The 27,608-nt window shown below is 38.3% G+C and overlaps 1 protein-coding gene across 2 annotated transcripts; it reads right to left on the bottom strand.

The window, feature by feature from the left end:
- Positions 1 to 779: 779 nt before the first annotated feature.
- On the bottom strand, positions 780 to 22,517 carry LOC140931402 (voltage-gated inwardly rectifying potassium channel KCNH6-like). Of its 2 annotated transcripts, XM_073381216.1 has the most exons (10): positions 22,371 to 22,517; positions 22,027 to 22,260; positions 16,953 to 17,078; positions 9,864 to 10,483; positions 7,704 to 8,162; positions 6,090 to 6,492; positions 4,993 to 5,192; positions 3,467 to 3,719; positions 2,533 to 2,747; positions 780 to 1,836 (listed from the first exon to the last, which is right to left on the bottom strand). In XM_073381216.1, the coding sequence occupies exons 1-10, from the start codon at positions 22,444 to 22,446 to the stop codon at positions 1,249 to 1,251; spliced, it is 3,174 nt and encodes a 1,057-aa protein (XP_073237317.1). In that variant the 5' UTR covers positions 22,447 to 22,517; the 3' UTR covers positions 780 to 1,248. The 2 variants fall into 2 exon arrangements, with proteins under 2 accessions (XP_073237317.1, XP_073237318.1); XM_073381217.1 differs by lacking the exons at positions 16,953 to 17,078; positions 22,027 to 22,260; positions 22,371 to 22,517 and adding an exon at positions 14,928 to 15,280.
- Positions 22,518 to 27,608: the final 5,091 nt, after the last annotated feature.

Genomic DNA, 27,608 nt, shown 5'->3' with positions numbered 1-27,608 from the left:
TGAAATTTCAAGCCCTAAAACACGTGCAGTGTTGTTTAGTTCTTTCGAAGCATCGGGTTGGTCGGTCGTCATTCTGCTTCGTTCCTATGCGAGGATCTCAATGGGGTTAACCGTCAGCCGTCAAAAAAGGTAATTTTTTACCGTCAACCGTCAAAATTGCAGATTGATATTAACCGTCAAAAAGGTTCAAGGCATTTCAAATCTTGCCTTTTTTAGTATTTCAGCTGATCTTCATGGACCTCTGGCTGCTAAAGAATCTCAGTCCAAACTGGAAAACCAGTTCCCATGTTCTCAAAACACTCCTTCTATACATTATAAGACCTTAGAAAGTGATTGTATCTGAAATTATTTCGAAGTTTCATAGGTAAAAGGCCAAGACAACCTCCAAAACACAACAGTTAAGATAAATTTATACAGAAGTTAATATTTACTAAAAACTCTTGGACTAAAATTCCACTTAATAACCGTCAACCGTCAAAGCCACTACCCCATTGAGACTCTCCCGTGAGTCTAGAAAACGCGACTGCGAGCGATCAATCGGGCAGTGGACCATGGGAACTGGTTATGGGCCTTTCCCATGATCCAGTCGCTCTCGAATACGAATGCGCTAGAACGCGCCTGGGTACGAGACAGGTCGTCTTCGTGGTTGCGCAAGCTCTGGACGAGAAGTCAGCCGAGAATTGGTTGTAAAGTCACGAGCTGTTCACGTATGGTATTTGATTCGGTACGGGCTGGCTAAAGAATATTGCTATAGATTAAGAAAAAAGGCGTGGTACAACTTGGTTCACTGCATTGTAATTGCAGGGATAAGGTCCAAAAACATGTTAATATACAAAAGTTTCATTCCCGACCAGTGTTTCGTCCAGTGAATTAGACTGCAAAACAGCAGTATTTTTTGGTGGGAACATGCAATAGAGCTTAAGCATCACGTTTCGTGAAACGGCAAACACGAATTTGTACCACGTGACCAAGTTTCCTCTTTACTTGTCGTTTACTGTTCATTATTTCTACACCAAAATTAGTAGTTTCACGCAATTTTTTATCCATATTAAAGAACTGTTTTGAGCTGTTTTTATCTGCTCATTTTCTATTTTGAGAAATTCTCAACTTGAATCTGACGTTCATGCCGTTTGCCGTATACGTGAAACTTAAACTCTCTCATAACAACAACAGCAACCAAAAACGAGTAGTATCTTATTGGACCGCACATAAATAACATAATTCTCTGATTCAGTCTTAACTCTTACTTTAAACTTGTGTTTGAAAGTCTGCTTGATCTTTACGAGTCCTCAAAAGAGCAAACATGGCCTCGATGTCGGCAGACAGTTTGGTTTCAAGTTTTTCTAAACAAGTGGATAAGTTCTCTAGTTTAGCTTCCATGACAATAAAAGATTTACAACAGTCTTTGCACACAGACTGTTCATTACTTTCCTTTTCTTGTTCATTTGCCCCACTTGAACAAGCTGAGGCGTTGGCAACATTTTTAGAAGCTAACGATTCTTCAGTGTCTCTTCTTCGGTTGGAACGTTTTAGTTTATCTCGCTCAGTAATACAAGACTTAGAGTGACGTTCTCTATACGGATTTTCATATTTTGAAGCCTCCTTTTCTACACCCAGGTGATTAGGTATATTTAAAGTTGTTGGTCTATTTGTCCATCCACCCCCGGCTTCTACTCTCAAAGGTCTTTTAGTTGTAGGGCCGTTCGAACTGCGTACATTTGCAGGTTCTTGTCTCGATGAGCAAGAATCGTTTGAAGACAATGAAGACTTCTCCGCTATGTCAGGTTGAACTTTTGAGAAACAGTTGTGTCTTTCATTTTTGGAAAAGAGAAATTCCTGTAAAAAAAATCAAAATAAGTACCTGTAATATTCCAGAGTCTGTTGAATATTTTGCTTAACAGTCTTTAAATGCTGTCTGGTGGAATGCTGAATCCACCACGCCCACAAATGCATTTTGATTTTTAAAATGTCTAAGTGAATAAGTTCCTCCTTATTAAGAGAGCCTCTCTTGTCCATATTTATCGGATTGTTTTATTAGCAATCGCATCATTCACAAGGGAATGACATTCATCTTCCGAACCTTAAGTTAACGCTCGGAAAAAAACACGTTTGGATATTCAGGTGCGGTTCTTTTTAATAATTTACCTACATCTACAAAAGAAGCTACATCCCTTTCCATAAGAACCTTCTTAGAGTTCATTTTAGCCGTTAGTTTCTATTACTAGTGTACTTACGTAATTTATGGTAGGTCCCTTATTCGTGTCAATCTTAAAAAAAATTGTGATTCTTGTAAAGATACTGTGTAATTTTCCTTTCATTTACTTTTTAAAGTCCTTGTAAATAATTTTTTGAACATAATTCTATTTTTTTTAAAATTTATTATCATTTTTTTACCTTGTATTCATAATTTACACAGGGCCCCTTTTGATACCAGCCGATGGCTGATAGGGCTACCCTAATTAAATAAAGTTGACTTTACTGTAAGGCAGCTGTTTGAAGAGGGTTAAGCCTTTTACCACAGGCAAGACTAACCTTTTCCGTGTCATCTCCACGTAAGTTATATGTGACCTCCAAATCCTTAATGAAGTTCTCTCTGAACAATGGGTACTGTTTTAATATATGCAGCGTATCCTCACGTGAAATCATGCGCAGCTCACAGTACGTTAATGCCCGGATGCTTGCACGAGAGTTGACCACGGGCCTGCTGGGATCAATCGCAAAGTTTTCGCCAAACGAGTCTCCCTTGCCTTGAAATAAAAATTTTGAAAGAATTTAATTATTTAAGGGAAAGGAGTGAGGGATAACAACGCGGTTCAGCGGCCTCGCAGTGATTTTTTTCTCCTTTCTCGTGTGAATTTTCTTCACGGCAAAAATGGAGACCTGGGTAAGGGTACGTAAGACATCAATTGAGCATGCGCAAATGTGTCTTAGTTTTGTGCGACGTTTTAACACGCAAACAAGATTTGTGGCACTGACAAGTGCCCAGCTTCCGTTTTCAAACACTTAGAACTTCTTCAGCATATGGAGAAAGAATCAAACCTTAGTTACACATTTAAACAACAACCTTTGTTTTGTTAATGATATATGAAATAAATCATATATGAACTGCGGAAATGAAATGAAAATGAACAAATGATTGTCGCAGTGAACGCAATTTATGCAATTGGTTCCTTCCTTACATTTGTAATTTTACTCCTGTGACTACTGTCAATGAAAGAAGGGGGGACGGAAAAGGTCACTCAAATAAGTATAGTCTTACAATACACCAAATCATTAATTCAAAGTAGATAGACTGCAAATTATAGTAGTTGATGTAATAGTACAATAACGTGAAGTGAAAGAGACAGTTACACTGCCGAGAATTGATTAAAAAATAAAGAAACAAACAAACAAACAAACAAACAAACAGGAGTGACAGTTTCAGTTGAAGTAAATTTACATTCAATAGATATGTTCCCTGTCTTACCCAAGATAGCCATTATTACTTCACCACTTAGCGCTTCCACTGTTCCTCGAATGACAAAATACAAATGATTTACTTCATCACCCTGGTATATAATATAATCCCCAGGGGGGAGGTGCGTGGTTTTGATGCGTAGAGCAAGTGCACGAAGGCAGCCATGCGGTGCCGAAGTGAACGCTGGGTAAGACTGTAGGAGGGTGGAGTTGAGATGAAGACAAATGTCCGCCTGAAGACACTCAGGAAAATGTTTAAGAACCTGCAATCACATGAACAGCGGTTACAGTGACAGAAGGGCTAGCACCCTGACAAAAGCCCAAAAAAGGCTGCCTTCCCTGTTAACAAAGACAAGCGCACCAACACGACTGAAGACGCCAGGGCCTGCTTTCTATACAAGGTATTTACTATAGGTTTAATCTTAAGCAAAAACAATGCTCCGATGATCTTATCTCCCCAGAGTAGTTTCACTTACCGCAAATGATCGATTACGCGTCGCGGCGCTTATTTCAACTACCGGTAAATATGGAGAGAATTAAGTGAGGCGCACGAATACTGGCTACATACGTACCGCGCATACATAGCAACCCGCTAAGCTGGGCCCGGTTCCTCGAAAGATGGTTAAGTTTAATCCAGGATTAACCCAAATTTTAAGCAAGGTTTTCTTGTCTAAGAACATGTTACTCGAGCTTACAAAATACTTTTGTGTCTTTACTCCGAGATTCAGTGATGATAACACAGAATTTTACTCTAGGAAATGCACAGGAAGGTAAATACAAAAATAGAACAAAATTTTTAATCCGGGATTGGCGCTAATCGGCCTTTAAGGAACTGGGGCCTGGAGATTAGGATTGCGGCTCCTCTAGTCGCAAGCAACCAAGTCATCAACACGAGTGAAAATAGCCTGCGAAAACAGCCGTTTCTGCCCTTTCCTCGCTGCTTGGGACGTTTCGCCAGGAGAGAAGTCTGTGCCTCAGCGACAGAAATTCCATACTGATGACGTAAAATCTGTCCGGAATCTGGTCAGGAGCTCTGATTGGTCGACGTATTAATTACATTGTTTTAGCTATTGTTTACGGATGATAGACAAAAGGCCCCAAAGGTCAAATGTAAAAGCGAAGAATCTATAACAAAACAGTCGATATTCGTGGAATATATTCTTCTCTAGAAGAAGCATTTGAGTTTTGCTGCAGCTCGTTCGCAGATGAACACAAAACGTTACCAAAATCGACCAGGATAAACATAAAATCGAACAAATTTACATTTGGAACCCCTTGGCTACCGGATTCATTATGTAAACATTGATCTACGTCATCAGTACGGAATTTCTGTCTCTAAGGCGCAGACGTCTCTGCTGGCGAAACGACCCAAGCGGCGGGGAGCGAAGAGAAACGGCTGTTTTCGCAGGCTAGAGTAAAAACTACCTGGAGCCTCTTTATCACGCTATTATTTCAAGCCTGTGCTAAAAATGCTAATCTCACAAAGAAAAAATGGGGAAAAAAAGGAAAATGATCCACTATAATCGTTGTACGAACCTGCTCCATGTCTATCCCATTAGTGTAAGACCACACGTGGTGGGCGTAGTCCTCGACTCGATGCCGCAGGGGACTGGGAATCTGGTAAAACCGGATGAATTCTCGAACCTTCTGCATTTGCGCGTGATAACGAGACGTAGTAGAGTACAGCCTCGCTATGATGGCAGCTACATTACCAAATATAGCAGCGTAAAAAAGTGCTGAAAATAGAGAACAGAGAGAAGGCTGATGAATAGGTCTGGTCATAGCGTGGAGAAATTGACGCGTGGCACTTTGGTTCCCGCACGTCGATACTTAAGAGAAGCTGACATTTGCATGAGGATTTCTGGGATTGCTTGGGTAACGGACGTTTGTTATGAACGGTAGGTCATATTTCAGATTGATTACCTTAACGATCCCAAAAGACACCCCAGCACCAAACAACAGTTTTCAGAGTTTCTAAAGCTTTTCGCGCTGTCAATAACATACCGTAAAATTCCGAAAATAAGCCCCGGGGCTTATATTCTTCAAAGGCCCTTTTTGAGGGGCTTATTTATGGAGGAGCTCATATTCGGAGGGGCTTATCTACGGAGGGAAATTTGTGTTTCAAAATCGATTGGGCTAGTAAATTTACCGTTTTTGCTTTGTTATTCATTGTATTTGATCGCAATTTTCCAAGTACAAGCCGCCGGGGGGCTTATATTTGGAGGGGCGATTTAACGGAGGGTTTTTTGCGTTACCGGTTTGGGGGGCTTATATTTGGAGGGGCTTATACATGGAGGGGCTTATTTTCGGAATTTTACGGTATTTTGATGAGAGGAGAGGATTTATAAGTGCTCTTTTTATGTTCCCTACACGCGTTAGTATGCCTACATCCAGTAAGCTGGGATGCCGTGCAAGAAAGTTCTCCTGAACCATCAGTGCCTTATGCCGTCGGGCCTAGGACCTTCGAAGACGTCGCCTCTCGCATTGACAAGAGCCATGACCGCAAAATACTCATTAAAAGTGATCACGCTCAATATTTAGGACCAAGTCATGCCGCAACGTCGCTAGATACACCTTAAGCGGGGGAAGAACAACTTACAGAGTATGACTAATAAAAGCTGTTTAATACTTACATCCGATCAGCATGACACAAATGGAAAAGATCTTCTCCGCGTTGGTGTTAGGAGACACGTTACCAAACCCAACACTTGTCAAACTACTAAGAGTGAAGTACAGAGCCGTGACATACTTGGACTTAAGATCAGGACCACTTTTTAAATCACTCTTGTTGTATGGCTGATTAATCTGTTTACCCAATGAATCCAACCAGCCTATGGTTTTCAGGTCAGTGTCTTTATGTTCAATGCTACCGATGAAGTACCAAATACACGCCAGCCAATGCGCGAGCAGAGCAAATGAGCACATGAGGAGTAATAAAACCGCTGTACCATACTCAGAGTAATGATCCAGTTTGCGCGCTACTCGAACCAGTCTTAACAGCCGCGCTGTCTTCAGTAAACCTATCAGGGTTGTGGTCTGGGAACGATAAAGATAATCTTGTCAGAAGTGTTTTGCTTTCAAGTCAACCAGTGCTCAAGAGATAAATAGATGCTGCAGTCCGCGGCAAATTTCTTATTTATGCCAACTAGCGTATCAGGGCCTACATCAACATCGAGCAACACCCTGGCACAATGACAAACTCAAAAAAGCCTTGTACATTACAACTTTCCTTAGCAATATATACATATATATATACTTTATTATCTTTCCTTAAACAAGGCTTTTCAAAGATAATTACAAAAAGTATAATTATAAACAAAATTGAGTACAGTAAATAGATAAAAAATTGATTGGTAAAACTATCTAAGAGCTAAAAACTAATCACTATATACGATCATACATAAAGTACAAGAAACATCGTTTATAAAGTTCTATGCCGAGCAAAGTAGCTTACTTTTGAGCTTTCGTTTGAAGCTTAAAACATCTTTGCTTAGTTTTAATTCATTGCCCAGTGAGTTCCAAAGACAATCATAACAATCACTACCAAATACAAGATCACGAGAGGAACTGTTCTTAAAATTTTGTGAATTACAGCAACTTAGTTATCCGAAATAAAGCCCTGAGCTACGGCCGGTTTGTTTTTCTGATTTTATAAAGCTGCCATCTTCATAGGCTGCCATGCTCTTTTAAATGAATTCTTACCATAAACGTATCAAGAAAGTGACAAAACAATACAAATAAACTACAGCATTGAATTAACTGTTAGAATTTGATGCAGATCCCGTGGACCCGCTAGATTAGCGATTAAAACACAAGAAATTATGAATCAAAATCGACACGTCAACACTTGCAGCTCTTCCGAAAAAAATAAAGGAAGTAGGGTTCCTATTTTACGTCGGTAGCTCAAAAAAGTCATCATCTGACTAACCAACCTGAGGCAAGCTGATGGTGCGCTCATTTACCCACTCCTGCTCCCCCCACCCCCTCCCCATCAGTGCTCAGATTTACGGGTATTTCAAACTACTTATAGCTACACGGAAAGAAAAGGAGTCGAATCAGGGATTTAAGGTCAACTGGGAATGGAACTCGGGGCCTCTCGCACAGAAGGCCGCACACTAAATAAATGGTGTTCATCAAGAGATTGTGTTGATTTACTGAGTGGGACTATTTGTATCACCATGGTCATTAGTGATTGGTGTATCACGAGCCTCGCTCTTAAATCTAAAAAAATTTATATTTGCACCTACCTCGTCCGTGTTTCCAATCATGATCAGCAGCTCAAAAGGAACAGCCGCTACCAAGTCTATGATAAACCATGTCTTACAATAATGCACGGCGATACGGCACGGGTGACTAACAACCTCGTCATTCTTGTCAACAAATGTTGTTCGAAAGTTGATAAAAATGTCGACAATAAACATTACATCCACAATGTAGTCCACTATCACCAGGGGATCTGAATAAACGTTCACAGGTCCTGTGTCCCTGCGTGTCTCCGGGTTTTTGTTAAGCTCTTCTTGTAGCTTATCACGCGTAAGAATGAATGACGCAACGTATGGCGTCACAATTGCAGTGTAGATAACAAGAAACAAGATTAACCAGTCCCAGAATGCTTTGAAGGGCGAGTAGTGCAGGATTGTCCAGGGATGGATTTTAGGGGCTTGTAGCTTGTACTCTGGGAGGACATCAGCACCAAGGGACATTACCTACAAACATGAGAGGGACCACAACATTTAGGTACCTCAGTCTAAAAGGAGTTACCGTTAGTAGTTTGCGACACCCAATTTATTTGGAACAGGGCACAAAAAATGCAACCATTTTTCAAGGACTTTTCAAGGACCACATTCGATATTCAAGGAACACCTACCAGGAACATAATTTCACAGATTGTAAAGGAATGCACGTTCCCAGCCTGTTGTTACAAGACTTCAAGGCCCAAACTGTGTTTGCTTCACCCATTTCTCTACATTGTTTAGTTCACTTGTCTTAGAAATCACACTATTCACACTGACTAGACTAGACAAAGCAACGACATTCACCTAGCGAACTCCAAGTTAAAGCTAGGAGCCTCCTCTTCTGATCTTAACAACGTACAGCATTTTTAGATAGGTGCTATGAAGTAAAACGCAGGTATATATCGAGGAAATTGAATGTAAGGGAGCTGCTTGAAAGGTCAGATTGCCGTATTTTTAGAAAGGCATTGAAAACAAATTCGCCCCTTGTGAAGATTTTACCAGAAAGGAATTTCACCAATCACGCGCTAAGAAAACCATGCTTTTATCATCCAAAAGTGGCAACAGAGTGCTTCAAATCATCCTATATGAATAGACTTATCTTTGGCTCTGATATTAATTCCTTGATGTAAATAGATGTATAATTGTTCTAAGAGCTCTTAACTTTTTATATATATATATTTTTTAACTTGTAACTTGAGATATGTATTTTTATCTTTTGAATTTATCAAAGACATCTATTTTTTAAAAGACATCTATACTTTTAGATTTTCAGGTGCGGTTTTTTTTAGTAATTTACCCACATCAATAAAAGAAGCTACGTCGCCTTTCCTTTTTAAAGAACTTTCTTAGATTTCATTTTAGGGATTAGTTGTTTCTTATTAATATAATTCTCAGGTAACTTCGATAGCTCTCTTATTTTTCTTGACCTTAAACAAATTATGATGATATGTTATTTCCCCTTTAGGCACTTTTAAAAATCCCTGTACATAACTTTAAACTACTTTTTCTTTTTAAATTCTTAATATGTAGTCATAATTTACGCAGGGCCCCTTTTGACACCAGGCAATGGCTGATAGGGCTACTTGACTTGACTTGCGTTAACTATTACATAAAACATAGAGCGCTTTATGCAAATACCCTTTAAATTCTCTGAGCTGTGATTTATATTCTGTCTTGAACAACCAAAAAGCATCAAAAGACACTTTCCTGGCCACCACTTTCAAAGTTGAAGAAAATTCAAGGACTTTGCAAGGACTTCCACAAAAATTTTAAAACTTTTTAAGGGAAAATGGAATTCAACGACTTTTCAATGACTTCTCCTAAAATTCAAGAACTTTTCAATACTGTGCGAGCCTTGTGGAAGAAGGAGAAATCTAACACCAGAAAGCTCAGAAAAAACTCTTTGCACCACGTGAGAATCGAACTCACGACCCTACGAGTTCTTGTTCAGATGCTCTAGCCACTGAGTTACTGGAGGGTCTATGGTGAGTAGGGACCGCGAATGTGAACGACTAAGCGTGTAACAGATGTACCAAAAAGCATAATGAATAAAGTGACTTTATGAGACTAAGGATGAAGTCGTTAAAAATAACAAAAAACAGCATTCAAAATTCATCAAGTACAAAAGGCAAACAACAACAAACGAAAGCACAACACAATGAAAACTGATACCTGAGCGACTTTCTCCGATTTTCTTGGCTGAGCAAATTGTTGCATGTTCATTCCAGGTGATCCAAGAAATGTTGATCCCCTGAAGTCCGGGCTGGTTGAACCCAGCCACGGCTTATTCCGAGAATTCCACAGCGAGGAGTCGGATACGGCCGAAGTTAAGCGGCCTTTTAACTCTGGGATATAAAGCATATTTCCGGGCATAGAAGTTCTCGAGGAGTTGGAAGTTATCGGTTTCAGTAGCGATTCTGACTCTTCAATAGCATCTATCGGAATCTTGGACACGTCAATCATAGAAGAAGGCTTCATCTGTGACGTTTTTCGAGTCAATGACTTGTCAGGGGTGGTGGCAGGGGAAGTGCAATTCCCTGGGGTTGGGGACAATGGCGGTGGGCTAGACCCAGGAGTGGGAGGAAGAACACTCATGACCGGAACACCGGAAGGTGATTCTATCTCACTGTTTCCGCTGGATGTGCCGGTGAAAAGAGTTTCAGGATCTCGGCTGATTCTGGCGCTTTCACTGTCCTCATCTGTTGCGCCTGCGCTTAACTCTGCTTTTCGCCGTTTCCGGTTGATAACCGCTGGAATTCTATTCACTTGTAAAGGAAACTGGAAACATGATTCTACAAAGAAATGGAAAGAAACCACCCCTATTTAGCAAAATAGACTGCTATCAGCCGCCTCAGGGTTGTCGCTCGAGCAGGCATGAAACGTGCGAGCGAGCGAGGCAAATGCGTACGTTAAATGCTTGCCTGCGCGACAATACTGAGGGATTGCCTGCGAGCAGTGTAAAGCAAAAATGACGTATTTGCGAGACGTCACAGGAGACCTGCAAATATGATACGAGTTAGTTAAAAGCAACAATAAAGCCTTGCTCAAACTTTAAGCCAATATACTGGTAGTAGGGTTAAAGCTGGCTTAGTCACAACCATCACAACACTTACCTTGATAATTTTTCAAATACGGAGGCTTCATTAGAGTAAGAGAGGAAAAAAAACGACGCACAAGAACGAATATTGGAAAACAATCAATCCAAACCATAGCTGTTGACCTCTGGAAAGATTTTCCCCTTCATTTGAAAGACCTCCCAAATTACTCCTTCCCACTCTTACTAAAACAACATCTACTGATTTGACAATTTGTAAAATGACCATATTCATTCTTTTCAATCTCCATATAGTGTATAATGTATGTGCTTTTTACTGACTTCTTTTGTCTTTGTTGTTGTGTGTTTTGCTACTATTTTACCTGTCACGGCACTGTGTAAAAAAATATAATTTTATAGGTAGACGCTAGCACGAAACGTATGTTCATTTAGCTCCTAGACATCTTTGTTGTAATAATGCATAATTTTATGTAACAATTTCCTCTTTTCTTTTCATTAGCTATCAAAACATGTAAAATTCTCTACTTGGAAGTAATAATAAAGGATCTTGTTGTTGTTGCAATTCCTTGTTTACCCAATATGACCACCATCCATGGATTTAATCATTCGGGAAAGGGAACGAAAGGTATCGATATTCATGTTATGTATACATACAGAGACCGAGCGTTTACGGGAAAAGCTCGGTGAGAGGAGGGAGTTTTGCTAAAGTGGCAAATGCAGAATTCTTTGAAAAAATTGAATGTACATAAACACAGTCCAACGCATCGCAAGTATTTTTTCCTCTCCATTACTGTAAGGAACAATTGTTTCTTTTTTACGTGTGTCAGTTTGTTCAGCTATATACGGGTCAAAGAAGACGTCAAAGTGCGGTAGAAACGTCCATCGACAAATAATTAAGTTTCGTCACTTCAAGCGACAAAGACAGCGGAAAGCAGTCGATACACCGCAATATACATCCGACAACATCATACGACAATTAATGTTCTTTACTACTATAAAATATTAACAACTTTTTGCGACACAACATTGACTTTCGTATTTGCAATGGAGAAATACAAATTCTGAAAATTAGAAAATTATAGGCGTCATCTCCTATCTACAAGCGCCAATATTCCTCGAGCTTGAATTTAAACAAAAAAACAAAATAAGATGTACCTACCAAGAAATTAGTTTTGAGTGAAAAATAGAGTAAAATCCCTAGTCATTTTTCAGTCGCCATAAAAACACACCTAAGTGCACTTTTCAAAGAGGTAATGCAAATTTTTTTCCCGCCGAGTTAATCATTTCACTTACGAAAAATAACACGTGGCAGAAGCCGAGAAGAATATTAACGATGACAAATACCAGAATAAGCTCGGAGCAAAATTAACGGAAATTGAAGGTTTCACCTGCCAACAGAGTAGTTTGAGCGCGTGATGGAAATTTATAAGTTTTTCAAAAGGAAAAAACAAAAATGGCTTCAATTGTACGTCAGAAACGTACGTTCTGCTGAAAAGTATGTGTCCGAGTTTTTTCCTATGCAGGCGATAGTTTAGTATAAAGATGCCCTCCAATTGAAGAATATCCTCTTTGCTTACGATTTCATACCAAGAGACCTCAGATGATTTGGTCAGCTGGTGATCGTTAGCAGATAAATGGCGGCGAAAGAGCATTTTGCAAAATGAAAGTTAAATAAAGTAACCTTTGTCATTAGTTAACTCGCTGTAAAAATTAATATGAGCATTTCCAGCTTTGTTAAGACCTGGCAGGCATTTTATCGCAAAAGACTAGTTAAATTCATCGAGATTTTATAACGGCAGGTATTAGTTCAGTGGAACAGAGGGGGACGGATTGAAAAGCGGAACGCCGCGCGCGGCTTCGATTCCAGGCGCCGGACCAAAGCTCAGGCTCTTAAAATAACTAAGGAAGAACGTACTGCTAACAAAAAAACCTCCGCGTTGCTCGAATATCCACCTAGAAATGTCGTTCCTGACTTAGGCTAGAAAGTTTCCAAAGTGATGTTATTCATTTCCTTTGTTTGTATCCTTTACACCTCTCTGTGAAGAAAGGTGCTTTGCTTATGAGCTGAATACAGTGGTCTTCCACACTATCAAGACCACCCCCACCCCTCACGTAAACACACACACCACAACAGGGGGGAGGAAAAATAAGGCAATTCCTTCTCCAATAAATTTGAAATCTTCATCTGTTCCGCGAGCCGCGCGGGAACGCCCGAGCGAGCGCGAAGCCGCGAAGGGGGGGGAGGAAAGGTCTCTCCCCCACCCCCTGCTTTCGCGTCTCCTCTCGCGCGTCTACTTTTCACGATATCCCCCAAATGCCCCAACTGACCTCAAAACATGGCCGAGTTTACTTTAAGTGAAAAGTTTAAGTTCTGCTTTGGTACGTTATCGCGTTTCGTTATTATTTATTATATTGTACCAAAACAGACTTAAAACTTGCAGAAAATGGTGAATATTTGATAAGCAACCAGCCTTGAATAAGCGCTCACCTCGAAAACAGCGCTCTTTCTTAAGGTCCAAAACTTTAATAAGCGCCCAGGACGCTCAACCGAATAAATACGACAATATTTGGTCTCTCTCCTTCATTTTTAAATAAATATCTCCGACCGGAGATCAGCTATTACGTTCCTGCCGAGGAGTATCTTCCATTTCTATCCAAAAACTTGTTAAGGTACGGATGTTGGACTGGTAGAGCGAGTCATAAAATCCTGATCGAAACGACCGGCAAATACAGCTTAACAATAGTTTACGATTACTAATTTATTAAAATTGTGTTTTTAAAAACGATATGATTACATCACAACTTTTCATACCGCAGTTTGCTTTGACAAAATCCTAATAATAATAAATATTATATATTATGTAATCATACGCAACACCGGTGGTAACCAACTTTATTAGCGCGGTTTCCTTTTTTTTACGATACTTGGGGAAAAATTACGCCTAAAGGGTCAAGTTCGAAATATGACGATCATTTCCTTGAAAAACTCTTCCTAAAAAAGTTTTAAATGAGAAACCGTGTGGTACAAAACAAAAAAACTGCATTTCTCAATTACAGACAATTCAAAAATTTCCACAAACGTTCCTGCCACCTTGTAGCACAAGAAGGCAAAACTAATCAGCTCGAGTCACGGCCGATCAGGAAGAAAAAAAAGGTAGATATCGGGTAGAAATTGAGTTGTGAGTTTTCCTAAACTGGTTACATTCTAACGACTAAAAGTTACAGCGACACCGCGCAGAAAAAGAAGTGCTTCCTTTTAGCACCCCAATAGCAGAAAGAGGTTTTACGTGGTTACATGAACGCTCTTGAGTTACAAGACACGAGAACAACACCAAATACAACAACAACGAGTTCTTAGCTGAAAAGCACATATTGAAGAAAGTATTAGAAAATGTCGTAAAACCTATTCTATATCACAAAAAAGATCACAAGCTTTTGAAATTTAACAGGCTGCTTCCTGTTATTCCCTTTTGAGATTCACGTCACAAACACCGCACAAAAAATACAGTTCAGATGCATAAACATATACCGCCCTCTTTAAAAACCTTTTTCCTTTAACCAGTGTTTGAAACACGAGGTAGATTTGCTATCCAACTAAATTGATAAGACAAGGATTGAATTCATTCTTAGAAAATTAACACCAAACAAAACTAAAAACCAACGTACTTCACCGGCGATTTCTACCTTTAATCAGATAAGGATTCACTTTCGTCAGTTTAGGGTCGTTGACAGCCATGTATTTTCGGTCAAATGTTGTAGCGTTTCTTTCAAATGAATTTCAGATTTTTAGCCGATTTATAGCTTTCAAACAGAGTTCCACCTTAAATACAACAATTTAAAGCTACAAAGAAATATATTATCAAAAAGATATAGATAATGTTGTGTCTTAAACCTGACTAGATGAATAATTTACGAATAATATCTTGAAGTTGGAACCGAAACAAAACTGATGATCGTCTATCGACTGAACTGTTACACAAATGTATTTCAGTAAGACCATTGCGCCGTCATTAAGTAAACCAAAAACAGCAAAGAATTAAGTATTTCTTGCGCCTAGCTGCTCCTTTAATCCAAAAATTCAATATATCATTTACAGTGATTAACAAAATTGAAATCTTTTGCCCAACATTAACCATTCGAGAAAAAGAATATAATGAAATCAAATCTGTCATTATTCTCACCTTCTTAGCTCACAAATAGCGTGTTTGCCCAAGAATTCTTTCCTCAACCACGGGTACGAATTAATACTTGGTTCAGTTTAAGAAGAATCTTTAGAGCAAAATGTAAACTGTTTTTGCGAGGGTGCAACAATCTCAAGATTTATGCAAATCATAAAGAAATGTTTGGTTTGAAGTAACAGTGCAGCTGTGTTTTTATATCCAATCACATTTTCCATCGATGCGGACTGGGATTGGTCACTTTACTTGATTTCATTTATGCGAATACGAAGAATAATACCTATTAAATACAATTCAATTGTCACTAACAGCTGTTTACAGGGTACAATCGGTACCGGCCACCTCGCCGCGCCCCAAACCATCTCGCCACCAACTTGCTGTTTGATGAGAGCAAAAGAAGGCTTGGTGCGACGAGACCGAAGATCGTTTCAAATTTAAAGTCTTATTTGAGTATTTTAGTCAATGATGAATTTTAATATTGCATAATGATTGATGCTGTGGAATATTTTTTTATCCATTTTGTCTTTTGTAGAAACTTTTTTAACGTCATTACTTTTAATTTTATTTCATTTTATTTAGGCGTCTTGCGTGATGGTAACCCCGTTGCAGGACTACAAATTTTTGAATAAAGGCTGCGAAATTGTTAAAGGTTTTGGAGTTTACCCACTGAGTTTATGGGATACCTTGGACACCTTACAGAGACTTTAGAATGTTGACATAATGTACAGACTAGTTTTTAGCGCTGTAGCGCTTGCTTCCAGCCGTTCACTCATCTTTAAATGGCCAATTCACCCTTGCAACCAAGTATTCCACTATCTGTTTGTGCTGATCAACATACAAATTGTAACAGTTCAAGTAAGTAATATCATAAGTGTTTTCACACAAAATAAAGGTTTTCTTCACACTTAGGAAATATTTCTTTTGAAAATAAACGAAGTCATCCTACATGGCAAGCAAACAAAAATAACAGACTTTGTTCTGTGGTGGCAGTTTTCCGGTTGTTCAAATGTTGGATAGTGCTATCCATCCACCGGATAAATCACTATCCAGTGGAGTCGCAATTGGTTTTCCTAATATTAATCCGCTGGATAGTGATTTATCCGGTGGATAGCGCTATCCAACATTTGAACAACCGGGGCCTGGTTATTAGTAAAGAGTTTAACCAGTGTTCAACAAAACCGTTCTCAACAAGCCATGCTTAAAATTTGACCTACCCTAATATGATTATCTAAACCTCGTCTCCTGTTAGCAGTGTACGTAAACACAGCATACAGGGCAGATTAGAAAAACAGTTACCTAAAAAAAAAACCAGTAAAAACAACTTTAAAAACGGATTTGGTGGCCTTCTAGACTTTACTGGCCCTGAAAGGTAAACAAGCGTCATGCCACTTCACTTTAGCTACACGTAAGAACTAACTGCTTTAGACAAATTTGTTAAAAGTAAAGTTTAAAACATCATGGTACTTAGTCTGAAATTTCGGCCGCCTCTTAAGGGTTTTTTTCTATCCTAAATAACTTGAGAAAGCCTCTCTGGCTTTTCAAGATGGGTTCCTCTTCGTTCCTGCTCGCCATTGAGCCAGAGACTTTTCAACAGCACTAGCATGGTAATTTAACAGAAAACTACTATAAGCCACTATTCTGACATTCAATTTGATAAAATATTCTTTTCAGATTTTGAAGTAGTAGTAGTTAATTTTGATAACACCACTCTCTTGTTGTAAGAATGTAACATGTAATCTGAAGCATTATCGTAACAAATAAACATAAATCTAAGGCAAATCATGTGTATGTGACAGTTCACCCAAAAATGAGGGTTAGTTAGAGATACTTTGTCATAGCCTGTATGCGGTTTCTTACATGTGCCCATGCGTACTAGCATGCTACGTATGACTTGCTTGCTGAATAAAAAGGCTTGTTGAGTTTTCTACACTAAGTGATCTTGAATGTGACAATATCCTGATCCGAAACTTATACACACACAAACTTCTACAACAAAGGAATAAATAAACAAAGAACAACAAGTCATACTTTGTAGAGCAACTTCATCCTTGTTAGGGGACCATGTCACATCTTCATGATTGATAATGTACATAACTGTGGTTCCTTGTTCATTCTTGACAGGTGCAACCAGAACAGAACACAGAAATGTAGTTCCTACCAGAAATAAAAATAAGTAAACAAACATCAATATCATGTCTATACTGCTACTTATCAACGCTCATTTTTCATACGCACGTGCCATACATGGAATGTTCTGCCCGCTGAGTTACGCACAAGTCACATCTCTCTAGCCTCATTTAAGCGTTTACTACTTCAATAATACAATAAGGCGCTGGACCTGTACGACGTTGACGACATCAGAACCTGGAGAACAATCTGTCCCAGGTGCAACATACCGAGGACTGTACTGTGCCCGCCAACGTGCTGCTTCTAGCAATTTGAACTTCTGTTTTGTTTTCTTTGGATTTTCTTGTTTATATATCAGTAGCTTTAGTTACTCTTTTTTTTTTCCAACGATTGTTTTGTTTTGTTTTTAATGAACGAGGGATCCACTGTAATTGGTTAGGCTGTAGTGGTCTCCCTGCCTAATAATTTTTATGTATTCATCTATAAAGATTGTATTCTAGTTAGGCGAAGCTAAATAAATAAATAAAATAAACTATCCGTTTTTGTAACAGGAGTATCCCAAAAAGCCCAGTAGGATGAAGTTACTGCAGAGAGTTCCAATTATTCGTATAGGTAATAGCATGATTTGTAGTGATATTTGGCATAAATACCACAAGTGATATTTCAAAATTGTTATACGTAATTTCACGAGCCGTTAGGCGAGTGAAATTTGAGACAATTTTGGAATATCACTAGTGGTATTTTATTTTATCACGTACAAATCATGCTATTATTTGTTTATACTACTACCCAGAAAAGGTTTGTAATTTTCACATGCAGGTATTTGAAATTCTGCTGAAATACCACTGCTCTAAGCCAATCAAATTGCAGAAATTTCTCTTGTAGTAGTAAAATGGGCTTTACCATAGCAGTGCACAGCGACTCTAATCACTGGAGCAAACATTTGACAGGGATACAATGTACAGCTGTAAATGACTCACAGAACTATCCATTCAGCTGCTTTTTATCAAAATCTCTTGACCCTTCAAGTCCCAGTACTGACCAACATCAATTTTCTTTTAACAATATCCCAAGGACAACAGAGGTGGGGGGGCTTTAGCTCTCCCAAATCTCAAGCAAAAAATAAATAAAAACAGCCAATGGAGTAGATACTTCCAAAGAGGTAGACAATTTGTCATCAAAGTTCAGCAGCGACATGGATGTCACCACCCTTGTTGCTCAATTAAGTACATTTCAAGTGCTCACTTTGGAGTCCCTTTATGTTGCTTTCAGGACATTTTGAGTAAAGCCCAAGATCTAAAGACAATGGAGCGACAGTTGATCGACAACATCATTGTTGTTTGCAAGTTGGTTCACATCAATCCTGCAACAAGTGCAACAGGGCAAAAGTCCTTCTCGACAGCCAGATGAATCAAGATAGATGGGGCTTCGCGGATCAAGAATGTTGCAAGCACGTTTCAAACATCTCACGATTTTGAACACATGTAAAGATACATTGGATAAGCTTTGTTTAGTTTCCATGACAAATTCTTTTGTATCCCTGAATGAAAATCGTGAAGGGATTTTCGGCAAATTTACTACTGCTGACTTCAGCCATTGAACTTGTTGTTTTCCCTTGTTGTTACTGTACATGCATTGTTCAGGGAAATTGACTTCAGCCTCTCAACTTGTTCTTTTGCCTTAGTAATCTCACGATTCAGCTTGTGAATAAAAACAAGACACGACTACGGGCAAGTTAGGAAAATCGTATCACCCTTTCTAGCAGGCGAGTTTGCATTAGCCCTACACTCTCTGATTTGTCAAAAGTTTGCAATTTGTTTTATAGTTGAAATTTCTTATATGCTGTTGAGATTAGCATCTTAATGTAGCACAAGTGATTTTACACCAATATAATTTTGAACATTCTCCCTTTTGCTACACAAGTCGAGCATTAATTTTGTAATAAAACAATTTAGTGTACACACTAAGGCCGGAAAATATGTAAGGCGGGGATATATGTATTAAGTTATATATGTATTAAGTAACAAATAAGAAGTAAAACATCTGTCATTTTACCGTTGATCCACATGAGATCCTCGTTGAGAATGCTGAAAGTAGCATTTCGGAACTTCAAGATTTCAAAATTTTCGGGCAGAGAATTACCCCAGAACCCCCTACAAGTTAGCATCTCTGGCGCTTGCTTGTTAACCCCCCCCCCCCCAATACAAAATACACTCCACCATCCCCGTATCCATATAGACTGTGAAGAGACTAGGTTATGAGAATTAACAAAATGATCACCAAAGTGAAAATGCCTTGATATTTTATCAAATTCTCTCAACTAATTCTTTAAGGAAATATATAGACATCAGTTTGGAGAATTTGCTGTATGTGGAGGAGATTGGGGTTTACGTTTCTCTCTGTATCCTGGAATTAAACTCTTTGCCTGAGCTCCTGAGCTGTACTCAAGTGTCTTCCGGTGCTGACTGAATATTTATTATTAACATGATATTTTCCCTCCAAAAACCACCAGAAAACTACAGGGAATAGAAACAGCCACTTTACATCTTATTCATAAACCTCACTAAGGCCTTTGAGCAAGATAAGGTCTTGAAAATCTTCCAAAAATATTGGCTGCCACCCCCCCCCCCCCCCCCCCGGAACACCAAGACCTTAACTCTTTGTGCCCTGACCAGGAGTATTACTGTAATATTCCCTAGAGGGGATTATCAGCCTTTCTCTCCTGTTACAATCCAATCCACCCCAACTTTTCAGACAGTAGGTAATTACCGGTAGTTCATTACTACATACCTATGAATGATTATAATGATATAATCATTCGTAGAAACCGATAAAAACTTGACATATCCTAAAAGTTATCATATCTCTCCAAGATTTAAAAGCTCCAAAACTTGGAGGCCACATAAGAAATGACTCTTGAGAGAGACACATTAAAAAAACTCATCAAGCAGTTTTCATATTATTAGCAAATTTATAGGAGGTCCGTAATAACTGTGCAAACAGTTTGATAAAGTTCCCAAGACGAACCTCTGGTCACACATGCAAGCAACCTCATTTCAATGTGAGAAATCAGTTCAGTATTTAAAAACAGCTAGTTACAGAGTGTGTACTTCTTTCCTTTTGTGCTTGAAACTTGAAGTGAATTTTTTGGCGAAGAAATTTGTGACAATTTCAGCTTTTTCCTTTCTAAGTGAGCTTTCTATTTCATGCATCAAATATTTTCTCAAAAATAAATATTAATCAGTTGTTTATTCAGTTGTTTCCTGATAAAAGATTGCAAATTGGCGGTCTGGATGTTGCAAATGGCGACAATGACAGACTAGGCTTGCGGAATACAAGGGCGAATGTTCAGACCTGTTTCCAGAATAGCTTTGGCAAAGTTTAATAATAATTTATTTTAATAAGAAAAGGTTTGACAGCTCATATCCTTATGCAGATCCTTCTAGCTAGAAACTCGCACATAAGGTGCTTGTGTTTTTATCTTTGGCAAACAATCATATTCTAACTCTGGATCCATGCCTTAAAACTGCCCTTGCATAGCAAATTTTTAAAATTGTTTTTCTTGTTAATACTATACCAAGAAAGAACTAATTAATGATAGCGGTACTGCAGAAGTCACTGAAAATTGTAAAGCAGACGACTCAAAAAAATTATAAAAAATTATTAAAAGAAAACATTTCTCAATTTACCCCTCTCTTAGAAATTGATTACAATTTTTTCTTTCACAGCATCAGTAAATTAGACTGGCTGGCAGACATGTGGTGAAGATATTTCATAATTACATTGCACGCTTTCTGGGGTAAATGCGGAAAAATGTGCACCTTTTGACATGAGTGTATATGGTAAGGGGATTTAAGGGTTAGAACAGTTTTGGACCACTGCCAGAAGGTTTAATTTGGGTCTTAATCACAAAGAGGAAATTGTTGAAACCGTTAAGATGAGATAAACAAAGGCCCAAGTAAAGGGCTGGAGGGAGTTGATAAGGAAGTTGTAATCAGTTTTATTAATTCTCGTCAACTGCAGCTTACATAACTCATGCCGATCAGTCTGCCGATCCGTTTTTTTCACCTGAACATTGCAAGCTTTTGTTTTGATGTAACTGCTATGTCCTTATGAAGTGGCCAAGTTTAATGAATCGCAGTTATGCTTAATTAAGCCTGTATTCATTCATCCTAAAAGAATAACCGCAAGAAACACAATGGATCGTAAAATAGGCGCGCGCTGGATATAAATGTTTGACATTTTACGCCCAAGGGCGTCACAAGCTGCACATCGAACAAAATTGGTTTCCATTCAAGAACATTTGAAAAAAGGAAAACATTAACACGTTTTTTTTGCACATATAATCAAAGCAAAGTTACTGTTTCTTTCTCCAGGATAAAAGAAGGAAAAAAACGGCATACTTCATCTCCTCTAGCTATTTATCGCACTCATGTTCTGTACCAATGACTAACGAGAATAATTAAAGCAACCTCGATCGCTCCAAACAAACCGAACTGCCATAAATTGTTTAGACGTCAAATAATGTACGAACTCTTAGAGGGAGACGCCAGCCAATCTAACAACTAAGTCAACAAACGAGAACCCCTCATACTATTACGATAAAATTATTTGAGTTATGTCAGGTACCGCTAAATGTATTAGGATCAGATAGAAAATTTGTCAAATCGCAGCGGGTGTTTTCCCCTTTTTATAAAGCTATTATATCCGAGTTTTGCCGGCACGTCATAAAATATTTATTGTACTCTTTACTATCAAAACCAATGTTGTATTACCACTACTTCTGCTAAGATTCCCATCCCTAATTAAGAGTTGAACAGAACGAAAATAAATATAAATTTGTCTCTCTGCAGCGCGCGAAATATCGTTACGTCTTTCATGCTCAGCCGGTCGCAGTGATTTTTCCTACACAAGCTGCGTTGTAGGCCATTATGTCTGTATTAAAAAACCTTAGTTGCTACACTTGTGACCTTACCGTCTTTTCTGTAATAGAGAATTTCCACGTGTCTTTCGTCCTGTCCTTGGAGTGCATCCTTTACCTCTTTGGCAGCAAGCGTATTTGTTTTCTCGCCACAAAGAAAGTCACAGCTGCAATGTCGTTGGACCAATTCTGCCCTACTATAGCCCGTAAGCTCACAAAATCCATCGTTGCAGTAAATTATAGGAAGATCAGCGACTTGAGCATTTCCCAGTACAAAGTTTCGATCCGCTACATAAATTTTGAACAAATAAACATCATCAGGAAAAAAATCTAACACTCAACGCATCCATAGAATTACACAAAGTCGATTAACATTCACAGCTGAAATTAAGACCTACGCGATCCGTCGAATTTCTTTATGATAGTTTGAATAAAGATATTTTGTGGAGCCACCAAACCTCGTTTTACCGGCATTACGATCAAGAACCGCAGTGGTCGTGTTTTGCCAACCGTATGAAAGCAACTAGAAATGTGATTCCTCACAAATGGAACAGGTCGTTCAAATAACACGTGTTCTGATTGGCTCATGTGAAAAGTGTGTGCTGAGGATGTAAACAGACGCACAGGCCGTCAAATAAGTACATTTAAATTTTTTTCAATGTCACAATTATTTGGTTTGCGACCAGGACTGCTTACCCGATATTTAATATTCTGCTTTAATTCAAGTGGAATCGAATACTTTAATGTCGATTTGATGTTACAGGGAAGTTATTAATTGTGAAATGAAACGGGGAAATAAGTTCTGTGTACATTCAGTATATACTGATTGTTTTCTACATTGAAAGTGTCACAAAACAATATTTCTGCTGGTTTATTGTGACATGGTATTTACATGTAATTACTTTACAAATTCTTCAAATTCTTCTAAATTTATAATAGTCAAAATATCCTTGGAATAAAAGCAGAATAATATGCGGCTTATTTAAAATTTCAACTACAACTGGAAAGTACAAGGATCTCAAATCTGTTTCCCAAATCTAATAGCGGAAGAAAATTTAGGGCCTCTACTTTATAAACTTTCAATTTAAATAAACAAAATTTCATCTTGTGGCATACCCTGATTATTAAATGTGATTTCCAAAGGGTCTAAATAACGCTTAGTAAATTATTAAGCCTTTTCATTGGTTGGACGTTTAATGTACTTTTTTATGAAGACACCCTTATACAAAACACCGTCCATTTTTTCTTTTCTTATTAGCCTTTCTTTTTGGAGGTATCTTCTTCAATTGGAACTCGCCAGTAGAAGTTTTATTGGGAGGTATCATTTGTCTAATTTTCCGAATTTTTGGCTGTGTTTAAAAAAAACGTCGCGTCTTTTATGTTTCTCCAAGTTATTCAGAGTTAAATAAGAGCTCTGTCCCTTGACGTTTTTTTTTGTTGCGTCATGGCTTATTTTCATTTATACCTTAAAAAACGTCAAAATATATTAAAATCTTAAATATGGGACGGCAAATTATCATAGAAATGATGTTTGAGCGTTGTTCCTCTTATTTAACCGAATCTGTTGGTGTTCCCCTGATATACTGTTTTAACTAAGCATGTATTAAAGTGAGGTGTTAGTGTTTTTATGATCAGATGACAGGAGGAGAAAACGACTCGAAGCAATCGGATGAAATTCAGGCTAATGCACTTTTGGCATCTCCAGAAGATGATTTTAGAAAAAAAATAGAATAGCACATCAAACGAAATAATCGCTTAGTGCCAAACTACCATCATTTGCTGCTACATCGCATGTATTAATGATATATTTGAGGGTTTATTTGGATGGCAGAAGGGACTCATTTTTTGATGTTATACATGTTTAATAGATATTTACACTTCTTTAAAACACAATATGTAAATACATGTCAAATAAATAGAAGAGATGAATAATACAAAATACATGTATTACAAAAATCACAAATCTATACATTTTTCCCTTTGAAATTGTAAGCACTAAAAATAAATTCATAGAGAAAATTCGCATATTTGCTTTATGAGAGAGACTGTAAAAAAGTAACTGAAAATGTACGTATCAGTTTCGCCTTTATTACGTATGTAGCCTGAGGCCATTAGCGCAGATCAGACTCGATCATCATCAGCAGAACGACAAAACTACTGCCCCTCACATTTCTGTGCAATAGTCATAATCAGTTATAATCAATTTTAAAGGGAGCTGCCTGTGTTTGAGTACCTTGACCTTGCGATCAACCCTGGAATAAGGGTGAATTGAACAAAGTTTTATTTACTTGTTTCTTGTTATTTTTATGAGAGGAAATTGTGCACCTGTAGCGATATCTGACATCCACAGAGACGAGTTAATTAATTTTCTAAGCACGTTTAAGTTTTTAATGGGTGTGGCACTATCTTTCACTTTTACTAATCCGCATGTATGATTGCACTCCACCATTAATTATGGCTCTTGTTATAGTGCAAAAAAATTCATCGCAATTATTTATTTATGACTTTTCTGTCTGATAGGAGATCTTATCTTCTCCAAATAAGAGGCAAAAAGGACACAACTGTTATTTTTATTGGACGTCAGAATAATTCATTGGGGCAACGAACGAACGCTAAAGTGATTTTCAGATTGTAACTGGCTGATATCAGGCGGGAAAAACGGTTAGCGACGGACCATTAGAAAAGCGATAGGGGGTGGGGGAAAAACCCAAAAACATTCGTGCAAGGTACAATGTCCGTAACAATAATCATGCAAAGAGAATTCCATAGAAAAAAATATTCACGTACAAGATGGGCACGTAATTTTCATATTGAACCTTAGTGAAAAAAAACCTGCCAGTCGCGTTTTTCCTTCGTACTTTCCCACCAGTCCCCGCGCGCCTCAGCTCAACTCCAATCTTCTCTCATTCCAAAAACACACAAATAGCGACTGGGTACGAGTCTGAAAGTTTACTGCAGCTAACATTTTACACTAAATCAGCATGTGAGAATGTGTGGATAACCACATCGCCTTTATTCCACCTTCCTCAATTTTTGATATAATGGCGATTTTTGTGGAGATAAATTCTAAAGGACTGTTTACCTGGAGGTGGGGGACCCCAGATAGGTCAGGTAACAGGTCAAATTAAAATGAGAGATTATATGGACAGGCGGGTTGCCCTTAGGCCTTTCCTGATTGTACTCTGCAACTTTTGAGCAACTTTTGGCGTTTGGAGCAACTTTCTGCGGTTCTAGCAGATTTTGCCTTTCTGAGCAACGTTAGAGCGAAATATAGGTTTAGAGCACATACCAAGCACGAAAAAGTCAACGATTTCACAGAAAACTTCAATTTTTGATTTTTTTAAAATTTGCCTTTAAAGTTTTTTCTTACTTTTTTTAATTCTTTTAACTCTTTTTCCTTGACCGATATTAGTAATTATTGTGAAGAACGCAAAATAAAGCTTTTAATTAACGTTTATACAAAAATATCAAGTAATTTAGGAGGCAACTTTTGAAATTTAGGTAGCAACTTTTTGGCATTCCAGTGAGCGACTTTCCAGCATTTTACGAGCACAATCGGGGAAAGGTCTAGTTACCCCACCTAAGCGGGTTACCTCACCTACCTGGGGTCCCCAAGGGGCTAAGGGTGGCCCCGGTGAGGGGGAGCCACGTCAACCATTGCAGATTAGCAAGACCACAAGCTGATTTGGTGCCACCTCGCATCAATTCTATTATTGATTGCACTTGCTTATTTTTGTGCCGAGAGTTCGTACTTTTTTCGTCGCATTGACATAAGTTTGGAGAAAGATCTAATAAAAAAGATTCTGAAGCGAAAGCCTAGTATTCTTACCTTTTGTTAATTTAACTTGTTCAATAATAATAATAATAATAATAAGTAATACGATTTATTGATGACTTTTCTATGTAAAACTTTTTATCTTATGAAGTATTTTTATACATGTGTAATGTGGATAACATATTGAAAGTTCATGTTTGGGTGTAGCGCGCACTTGAGGGTAGATTTCTGTTAGTTTGGCGTTTCTCCAGAGTTAAAATAGCTTGACCAGTGGGTATCATGTAAGGATTTAATAGGTGAAATTCGGTTCTTTCTTTAACAGGGAGCCATCTTGACGCAATAACGTCAGGTATTCTTGCGTAACGCTTCTTGAAACTTGCTGTGCATCTTTGAACTCGCTGCAATTTTGCTTTAAGATATTGCGATTTTTTTTACTCAATATTTATCCAGGGCATCCAGTTTAGCAGAGCTTAAAGTTTAAATGGAGCCCACAACACAAAAACAAGGACATTAAAACATTAAAACTAGAAAAGTAATTAAGTCACAAAGGTAACGTGTACCGTAGGCATTCTCGTAGGGTATTATAGGTTCAAGCACCGTTTATTCTGAAGATAGCTTGGTATTAAGTACTTTTTGCGATGGGAGGGCGCAGCAAATCACGACTTCTAGTGTTGTAGCTTATGGAAAAGGTGCGCGTGTCTAAACTCTGAAAGTAATTACGAAGACGCGATTCCGTGAAGACACTTATGAACTAAGACGCATTTGAGATATTTTCTGCGTGCTTTTACGCTGGACCAGCCAAGTGTTGATTTTAACTCCTCAGCCCCTATACCTCTACCTTCAATAATACATGCGGCGCGTTTATTTAGCTTATCCAGATAGGCTTTGCTCCCAACCCCACAACTGTCCCAGACAGGGGAACAGTAATCGAACAAGCAAAATTGAGATAGAGGATACAATACAACGTCGTTAAGATCAAGCTTCCAAAATACCAATGCTTCAACCAATTGCTTCCTTAAAGCTTTGTGCGCCATGTTTCTGGTCTTCTCGATTGTTGATAAAACTGCAAAGCATGATGATACGGTTTTAGTCACGTGATCGGTCCATTTGAGGTTTTCTTGAATCTACACACCAAGGAACTTGGGCGGAGATGACTCTATCTAACACTTTTCCATTTACACTTATCAGCAGTCTTGGGCAATTGATTAAACACGCTCTTCCACTGGATTAAATCTAGCGTGAAAATCTAAAATTGATTCTTATGTACATTTGTTGATTAATGTGGAAAACAGCAGAACACAGAAGAAAGGTGAACGTTAAGTAAACAGTACTGGGATATTGAATCACCCGAAATTTTCATTTGAAAACTGGGCTATTAAAGCGAATTTAAAACCACTTTAGAGACGTTGCGAAGTTGGCAGTTTGAGAGCTAGCCAGCCAAAACAAGATCTTTTGACGATAAGGCATGTGCCTTTTTTACTCGGTGTTTTACTCGACAGCATTTTGCAGCTATTTTACTTTTATGGATTAATATAACGACTCTTTTTCGGTTGATGCTCCAAAATACAGTACCAAAAAAGCCTAATGGTTATAAAACAAGTTATGACCTTTCTTGACAAATCAGACTGTCATAGCATCGGTATAAGTTGAACCTGTTGAAAACATTCTTGATTTTAGGTTTAATATATATGCTTAATAGAGAGGAACGAGCTCGACGATACGCAAAGTTACTCATTTTGCATTATTTGATTCAGCATGTCAAGTTTCAGTTCAGTTTTCGCAAAATTTCTGAAGAATTTTAACCATTAGGTTCATAGCTACGTTTGTGGCTACCAACCTACTTTAAAATAGTGTTGTTAAC

Source organism: Porites lutea, chromosome 3 (assembly GCF_958299795.1).
Source record: "Porites lutea chromosome 3, jaPorLute2.1, whole genome shotgun sequence".
Lineage (NCBI taxonomy): Eukaryota > Metazoa > Cnidaria > Anthozoa > Scleractinia > Poritidae > Porites > Porites lutea.
The sequence above is the reverse complement of the archived record's forward strand: the minus strand, read 5'-3'. Positions and strand labels throughout refer to the sequence as shown.